We start from the raw sequence: 9,732 nt of genomic DNA on the forward strand, positions 1-9,732 counted from the left end.
GTGTGTGTGTGTGTGTGTGTGTGTGTGTGTGTGCATGTGAAAAAGGATACTGCCACTATCAAGCCTTCTCAAGCCCATCAGGAAGATGTGAAAGTCTGTTGCAGCAGCAGTCCAACAAAGCACCAGATAACGGCACGTCTGTCAACTGTCAGCCTGGCAGAYGAGTGGCAGAGGCAGGAAAAGCTCATTCTTTCCCATCTCAGTGACGCACTGAAATCTGTAGTGTATCTGGGGGTCACGAGAGGAAGCTCAGGAATGAAGGACAGTTGCATGGTGGGAAGGGGGTGCAGGTGATGAACCGAGCAGCTATTCGGATCTGTGGAGGAGCCACTGTTGACACAATCAAGGTCTCTCGGAGCTGTTAGATGGGACGGCTCGTGTCGCCAAGWAGAGTGTGGCACAGGCCATGCATTTGTTGGATGTCTCACATAGTTGTGTGGTGGAAATCTCTCTCTGTCACAAGGTTTCTGTAAACTTCACCTTTGACTTGCTGCTGTCTTCCTAATCAAGAGGAATGTTTCCAGAGAACCTTGTCTGGCGCTTAATGAAACCACGTGTTTAGTGTTGTACCTTTATTATTATTATTTTTGCTTGTTTACAAAAATGCTTTTCATCGTGAAATAACCCTGAGATGGTTTTAACAAGAAAAATATTTTATACTGCCTAAGAGCAACTCCACTCACACTAAATCCAGTAACTTTCACTGTCCACCATTATGACCCCACACCTCATTGCGTTTCAATTTCATTTGGAACAATGTTGTCTGATAGATGCATCCTGCCATGTTTAACAACATCAACAAACCCACATTACTTTGCTTTTGTCAAAAAGAAAGGCTCAATGAAGCCTAAAAACAGTTTGCAGAACTCCACCACTTACAGAGCAAATAAACAAGTGAAGAGAATCAACCCCGGAACGCCCACCAACAACAACATCGCCCATCCACAAGGAAGAGGCTACAGGACAGTGTTTATAAAATCCTCATTAAGGAAGTTGTGAGATAACGCACACGCTAGGGCATCACACAAAACTAAAGGGAATGCACGCACACACACACACACACTCACCACACAAAGAGACCATACGCACTGTGCAATGCAGAGCCCACCGTATTATAGATAAGGGACTGAAACCCAGAGCTGAGAAGAGAGAGCAGAACAGAGACAGACGGACAGAAGAGAGGACCCAACAGAGATGAGTCAGACAGACGAAGACAAGCCWCGGCCACCCTGTCACCGGAACCACGGTCCTGTTGAAAGGGACTTCAAAAGGTGCGCATGAGAATAAATGCGGTGAGACCTGGAGGGGAGCACCAGGAGCAAACACGCCTGCCGAGGGGCTCGTGTTGGTCAGTGCAAGGGTCAACACCAGTTCAGCTTCACCTAAGGACTCAGAACTGTCTCAGCCTGTAGATGAACCGACCAGAACTCCACTAAACCTTTACATTTACACGGTCTGAGAACCAAATCATTTTATTTCCTTGTTGCATGAGCTCATCTATAGGCCACTCCAGAGGGCAGAAACTTGAGTGCTGCAGATTACTTCTCCCATGGCGAGCATTTGGGTCTCTCAACTGGGAACCATTTGCACCTACAAGATTTTCTTCTTGATGCTTTCTGTCGTGCTGCTCTGGGGGCCTCTCTGCGTGAAGAGCAGCCCCATCTCCAACGCTCATCGAAGGCAACGTCCTGCACCAGGACTGGGGGACGGGCATGGAGGTGTGGTGGATCCATCCGTGTTGGAGCAGGACAGCAACAAGAAAATGCAAGACATGATGGAAAGCCTGAAGGAGCAGTTTCTGCGAGCTTTCAACCTGTCCGGTTTGGGTCCTCCACCTCTGTCAGCTGGAAATACACGAGAGGAGCCTCCTGAATACATGATGGAGCTTTATAACCGTTTTGCTAATGACCGGACGGCCATGCCCACCGCCAATATTATCCGCAGCTTCAAAAATGAAGGTACGACTTTGTTCTACTTTCCTAAACATGGATATACAAAACAGCTTCATTTCTAAATTCCATATATTCTTTATTGGCATTTAATCATAAATTTAAACAAGACCAGAATGTTTTTTTCAAATATGAACAGTTTTAAATAGACTGTGGATAAAAGCTTGTGTAAACCAATGTTAACTCCTTTGTTCTGTGGTCTAACAATGGAGCTATTCTATTTGCAACTTTTTTCTTTTGTTTTATTTTTTCACGTTCAATAAAAAAGTTTTTTGATATATTTTTTGTGATAGAAATCACAATAAAATGTTGACATTTAGTTTAAAAGTAAGCTTTACTGTGAACAAGTCGATTTATTTTTCTTTCAATCTTTCTCTGTTCAGACACAAATCCCAGTGTTGTGGGTGTTGGAGGAGTGAGACGTCACCCTCTCCTCTTCAACGTGTCGATCCCCCGTCATGAACACATCACAGCAGCCGAGCTTCGCCTCTACACTTTGGTCCAAACTGACCGCCACCTCTACGCTGGTGTCGACCGCAAGGTCACCATCTATGAGCCGGAATCTCAAGACTGGTCCGGTAACGTGACTGATGGAAAGACGGCGAGAGGCGACACCTTCCAAGGGGTACAAGACCGGACTGAGCTGGTGAAATTGGCCTCTCGCCAGGTTTACGGGACCGATAATGGCTGGGAGGCTTTTGACCTTACCAGTGCCGTTCAGCGTTGGCGCAAAGCTGAAGGTGACACCACGCGCCGGCTGGAGGTGCACATCTCCAGCATTGGTGACAATGAGAATGTTCAAGGCTCGATGAACAACAGCACTGACAAGAGTTCACCTGAAGGAGACATGAGGATTGAAAACAACTCAGAGGAAAAGCATAAACCCCTGCTGATTGTTTTCTCTGATGACCGGAGCAGTGATCACCGTGATGACAGGCGAGAGCTGAATGAGATGATTGACCATGAGACTTCTAATGCAGTTCTGCAGAATGACATGAAGACGGACCTGGACGGGATGTGGGGGGAGCTGGGAGAGGATGGGGACGGGGGAGACCCAGATGAAGAAGATCTTATCCAGATGCGCTCTAACTTGATCTATGACACCGCATCTCGCATTCGACGCAACGCCAAGGGCAACCACTGCAAGAAGCAGTCTCTATATGTGGAGTTCAAGGACATCGGATGGGACAGTTGGATTCTGGCCCCGACTGGTTATGATGCCTTCGAATGCACAGGCGTTTGTTCTTACCCCCTGACAAAGCACGTCACGCCAACAAAGCACGCCATCGTCCAGACGTTGGTCAACATCAACAGTCCTCAGAAGGCAGCCCAGGCCTGCTGTGTGCCAACCAAGCTGGACCCCATCTCTCTGCTCTACCTGGACGACACAGGTGTGGTCACCTACAAGTACAAGTATGAAGGCATGGTTGTGGCTGAGTGCGGCTGCAGATAGTCCACAGTTTCAGGCAGCAAGGGGCCMTTTAAAGTCTTACCACAAGAGGAAAGATGCAAAATAAGCAATAAGCTACATGACGACAAATCAAGAAGGTCTTTGAAGAAAGAAATGAAGGATTGTTGGAATCTTTGTGAGAGTTACTAACTAAGACTGGAAGTGTTCATTCTTTGTTGATGAACCTATTGTGCAATCCAAATGAACAGCTATATATGTAGATATATATTACCGTAAGATAGAGAGTAATACTTCATCTTTTAAGGTAAAAAAAACCCCTAAACATCAGTCTGACAATGGAGAGAAAGTAGAGCTGTGCAACAGAACTACAGTCAGAATGTTGTCATTGAAAAAGTCATGCCCTCATTCCTACAAGACTTAAAAATACACAAGTTTTCTCAAAGAACTGAGTCCATCCTATAATCTGGTGGGAACTAGTGGGTCAGTTGTACTCCTCCCTCTCCTTCCCCCTTGACATCTTCCTCTCCACTTATCTCTGGCCTCCCCACTCAACGTGAACTACTAATCAGCACTTCATGTGCCTCGGTGCAGTCAAATGACCTGCCTGAGGCAACCTGACAAGCCATGGACTGTACAGACCCACCTCCAGCTTCCTACAGGCCCACCTCTGGCCTCCTACAGCCCCCTGACATGTGAACACTGTGGAAGCGGTCCCGGTGGCAGGGTTATTTATCTTCTTCCTGTTTCCCTCTTCACATGCTTATTTTCCACTCTCCCCGAGTCACTGTGATAGCAAGGTGTCGAGGGTTAAAAAACATGTACACCAACACTCATGCTTGGAGGACTTGAAGCCATTTGGACACTTCTGATGTAGTGGGACATGTCCACATTCCTAGGCAACCTTTTAAACTAACTGGCTGTCATATCTCCAACCAAGTCGTCCATCACTTCTGTGGACAGATGGCCTTTTCTGAAGATTACTTTGACTTTAAGTAAACAGGTCAAATGGGCCATGTTGGGTTGGTTACCCAAATGAAATGCTTCCTTTTTGTTATAAACCATTTGATACGTCTGCTGCTTGTGTCAAATAAAATACTATTTATTGTTCTAATTTATTAATTTCTAAACAGAGTTGATGACTATATATGTACATTTGTAAGTCAGTGTAGAGGAAGTTTTGTACCCGTGACAATGCATTTGCAGCACAAAATAAATTTTGTTGGGAAGAAAAATTGTACCGTTTTTTTTACAAAGCATTTTAAATACTTCTTATTCTCAAGTTTTATGAAAGTTTGCATATGGAGTTATTGAATATGTTATAAGAGTTACGTTTAAGACTTTTGGATGAACATAAGCCTAACACTGAACTTCACTGCAAACTGTGCATAACTTTTTCTTTACATTAGTTTTAATTGAAGAATTTCTTTGCCATCATTTTTGGAAGAAGTTGTAGGAACAGACGAGCATCGCATTGCTGACATTCAGATCATTCATACCATCACTATCTGCTTCAGGGTCACAGTTCACCCACAACACACAAACAGAGCACCATGGGAAAATACAAAAAAGGCCTGCTAATGAACAAAATGAATGGCCTGCCCCCCGCGCTGACAACTAGCAATCTGAAATAAAAAATGAGGAAAAAACCTGCTTGGAAAGAGAAAATGTGGCCAAAAAAAGAACCCAATAGTCTCAATAGAATTTTTTTGATTGTGCTAAAAAGAAATGAACACATGCACAWTGGTGCTATACATAAATAAACTGCCAGAAAATGTATGCATGACCTTCCTTACAATTTTATCAGGCTCACAAGATAAGCTACAAACTGTCTCTTTTACTTCTCAATTTGCTCAGAAAACTGAGGATACCGAGGGAAGACTTGTCAAATAACCAACACTGAAGCCAAGAAAAGGAACTTTAAATCTTTCAGAGTTTTGTTAGATGTTTTGATATATAAACCAAAAACAGCCAAACGAGGCAGATCAATCTCACTGATGATCTTGCAGAAGAGAACCACAGTGAGAAGCTCTGCCTCCAGCAAACATGCATCAAACAGAAAGTCTGCTAAAATGGTGACAAAGTGTATTTTTATGCATTATCTTGTTATTTTAATTCATCTGCATATTTAGGTTTTTACTGAGGGATTTTTTTCAACTGTTTTGACAGATTGTGGTAAAATATATTACTAATAAATATTCTGCTGATAGAAATAACATGTACGAAGTGAACTCTTATAATTTGTTTTAATTTTGATATTGTTTCTTTAATCAACAAGTTGTTTGTTCTACACTATATATGTACTGGGGTAAAGGTATATTTTATAGAATAGAATAGAATAGAATAGAATAGAATAGAATAGAATAGAATAGAATAGAATAGAATAGAATAGAAACAGCCTTTATTGTCCCGCACGGTGAAATTCGGGTGTAGCAGCAGCAGATACACACGTACATCAATCCACAGAAACAGCATATTGATATGTGACATTATCAACTGTAGCGATAAAAAATATAATTAAAGATAGCAACAATAAAAAAATAAACATAAATCAAAATAAAAATAAGAATAAGAATAAGAATTGCTATACTGGATTATCAAGATGAAGATAGATAAAAATGAAAGTTAAAGCAAGATACCATGCAAAAAAATACAAAATTACAGGGAAAGAATAAGAATAATTTGACATAATACATCTGAAAACAGAAATTTGCTAAAATTAATTTTTAAAGAAATTTTATAGACTTATTTTCAGTTGGGATGAAGTTTCTATTTTTATTTTATTTTGGTCCTGTTTGATGCTTCTGCTCTAAAAGCTGAATTTGTGTAAAAATAATATTCAATCAAAGCTTAAACCAGAGGCTAGAGGTGGTGCAGTGGTAGGGCAACCAACTTAGGACCAGTAAGTCACAAGTTCAACTCCCTGCCATGCCCATATTTCATAGTGTTCTTAAGCAAGACACCTAACCCCCCAACTGCCCCCAGGGCATTTACAGCAGCCCACTGCCCAATAGGTGTTTCTCTCATGTGATGGGTCGTATACAGAGCAGAAATCTCGTCGTTGAATGAGAACATGCATTGATGATGACTAAAGAACATTTAAATTCTTTTAGTTTCTATAGTATTTTAAATTTGAATGTCTCAGCTAAATATAGCTCATGCACAGAAATATTCCTTCACTTTTTTGTTACAGTACTCCCGTGCAGCTCGTGTTTACAAACGGCAGCAGGGGCCTCTTCGAAACCCAGATTTGGCAGCAGCCCATAAATAACAAGTGACTTCGAGATGTTTCAGAAGGCAAACAAACCTGACCCTGAGCGAGCTTTCTTGTAAAACGGGGCAAAGGTTGTTTAAAAATGCTTCAAGAAGCGAGAGCAGAAACCTCAGTTGATGTAACAAGAGGCAGCTGTGGCTATTTTGGGCTCACTAATTGAATATTTACTGAAGTAAGGAGGAAATATGAATCTGGCCTCTGTCACTGGATGGCAAACATTCAAGACGATGATAAGGACGGCGGGAGAGGGATCTGTGCCTTTTCGCACTTTTTGTTTTGAAACGAGCTTTGCTCCAAAGCCACAACATGAAGGATCTGGCCTACGTGATGAATGTCGAAGTGCACCTAACAACAAGTAAACAAGCCGACGGACTCAGAGTGCGCAGACTTTCAAGTAATTCTCCACTGACTGACATCAACGTGATGGCTGCAGGACGTCGACGTGCCTCTCGATGTGAACGTGCGCGATTTAGTGTGTGTGTGTGTGCGTGTGTGTATTTCATCCAAAGCTGCACGACTCGCCCTAACTCTGACGTGAGGTCTGTAATGGGGCCTGATTGTTTCCGCTTTGGGTTCACTCTGTTTATCATACCATCTTTAGGCAACTCCACCACCCAGCACTCATCTGTCTCTGTCTCCAACTGTCTTTTCACCAGAAACACGAACAGCTTGTGCAACTGCCGCTTCATGTTTGTGTCCAAAATCACCTCCAAATGTTCAAACACATTTTAGCAATTTACATCTGCAGTGGTTACAGTTCTTATAGACGATTAGAAGGGCTGGTAATGGAAGACACATGCTTGCTTCAGTTCAGGCAAAACGGTTTTCTCGGAAAAATCCTTTTTTTTTTCTAAATAAAAAACAAGCAACATACTTCTTTTGTTTGTTTTTTAATAAACTAATGCCTTTGACTCTAAAAAGAAACAATGAAAATACAATATGCCACGTCAGACTGTGAGAAAAGATGAGAGAAGACCAGCTACAGTGTCATTAAATACATGCTATGATGATCTGCTGATGTATGAAAATCTGTCAGTACCTCATAAGCCTTAAAGGAATAGTTCGGCCAATTCAAAGTAAAACTTATACATACTTAATAACCTGTTGTAGACAACTTCTTGAACATCATTCATTTGGAGAAACAGAGTTCATGTTTGGCAGGACTGATGAGCTAATGGCTAGTCCAAAAGCTAATGCTGGTTCAAACACAGTCAAGAGCAAAGTGAACACCTGCTGTTTTATAAGAACAAAATTCAACCATGGTTTATGCAAACAATCATTTATAAACCTTTGTGTCATCAGTTTCTCATTAAGTTATGTTTTACATACGACTATAATTATTTACAGATGTAGCATGTGGGGATGTCCATCAGGAATTTCTTCTTATTTCTGCTGAAAGAACTGTTTAAGCCTAATTTGATAGGAGATGTTTATGTGTAGAGATGTGTAGATTTATTCAGACTAGAGATGCACCRATATGGAAATTTCAGCCAATGTCGATATCCGATAATATTATTAGTGTTATGGCTGATAACCAATATTTACAGATATGAAGATCCTGTCACACTAGACAACTTATGCCAACTTATGAAACATTGCTATGTCTAAATTACTAATAAAAGTTGTATATTTGATCAGTTTGTTAGAATTACAGTATGTACACACCTAAAAGAAGCTTCCAGATGTTTTTTTCAATTCCATCTTCAACGTMGATTTATTAATAAGTTGGCATAAGTTGTCTAAAACAGCATAGTGTGACAAGGCCATTACACAAACACAGAAATTATTTATATACATGTACACAAACATACTTGTGTGTTATTTTGAAAGTGACCAGACATCTGACATGGCTCTACTTCAGTTATTACTGACTGCAGCGTCACTATCATGATCAAACAGATACCACTCGACCATTTCACCTCTAGAAACAGAAACACAAAGCTAAAAAATGGGAAATCAATAACAGATGTTAATATCGGCTCAGTTTTACTTATCGGACTGATGTGATATTCTAAAAAATGACCAATATCAGTCGATACCTATGTTAATGTCAATATATCGTCCATCCCTAATTCAGACCTTATCAACGAGCTAAAAAAGATTGGTCTGAATGAACCCACTTCCAAAACAAATTGCTGCCATCTACAAACAACTCAAAGATTCACAATTTCACCAAATGCTCATCAAAAATATAAATAAATAAAACTTGAACCTCCATGCTGTTTTGCATTCAAGGTTGTTTTGTCAGGATGTGACCTCTGCCACCTGATGTGCTGAATGGCAGTGTAACATTTAAACAGAATAGACCAGAAATGATCATGAGTGCGCGTGAAGCCTAGCTCTTCTGGGTAAACGCTGAGGTTGCCATTGCAACAGTGCAAATTCAATGWGCTCAAAAAGCACACATAGCTTAGATATTTTTCATGAAAATTCTCATCTACAATCCTAAAGGAAATTTTAACACAAATCTGTTTAGTAAAAATACATCGGGGCTGTATAACGGCGTTGAATTTGTGCAATTAACCTCAGCTTTTGCGCTTTGCGCATTTGTGATCATTTCTAACCACAAAATGGTCCACTGTGTGTAAATATTAGAAAGGAGAGGGGCCTTTTGGTGTTCAAAGCTTCGTCAGCTTCTGCAGCATCTGTTTCTGCCATCATAAAGATAAAAACATGTGTTTTTCAAATGAACATAACAGTGTAATGCAAAATTGGCAGTATGGTTTAGGTTATAAAATGTCATTTGAATGAGCTATTGTGAAAGTTTGGAGTGGTAATTAGATGGCAGTAATCCAGTTTAGCCTCCGCGGTTCTTGGACTGCTCGTTAGTTCTGTTGAAATAAACTCTTGTTCTCCAGTGGTGGACAAAGTACTCAACTCTAGTACTTGAGTAAAAGCATTGATGCTCAGGATCAAATCTTACTCAACTACAAGTAAAAGTTACTCAGTCAAAAATCTACTCAAATTAAAGCACTGAAGTTACTTTTTGAAAATACTTAAATATTCAAAAATACATGCATTTAAAAATATACTCAAGTATTCAAAATTACAAATGTTCTATTATCAGTATGTTGTATTGTTTTCAGTGATTTTACAGAACC

General features: G+C 40.7%; 1 protein-coding gene across 1 annotated transcript; it reads left to right on the forward strand.

Moving 5' to 3' along the window:
• Window positions 1–725: 725 nt before the first annotated feature.
• Window positions 726–4,586, forward strand: bmp10 (bone morphogenetic protein 10). The gene is made up of 2 exons (XM_014022412.1): window positions 726–1,958; window positions 2,333–4,586. Exons 1-2 carry the CDS (start codon window positions 1,550–1,552, stop codon window positions 3,400–3,402), a joined length of 1,479 nt encoding a protein of 492 aa, XP_013877866.1. The 5' UTR covers window positions 726–1,549; the 3' UTR covers window positions 3,403–4,586.
• Window positions 4,587–9,732: the final 5,146 nt, after the last annotated feature.

Source organism: Austrofundulus limnaeus, unplaced genomic scaffold, assembly GCF_001266775.1.
Source record: "Austrofundulus limnaeus strain Quisiro unplaced genomic scaffold, Austrofundulus_limnaeus-1.0 Scaffold328, whole genome shotgun sequence".
Lineage (NCBI taxonomy): Eukaryota > Metazoa > Chordata > Actinopteri > Cyprinodontiformes > Rivulidae > Austrofundulus > Austrofundulus limnaeus.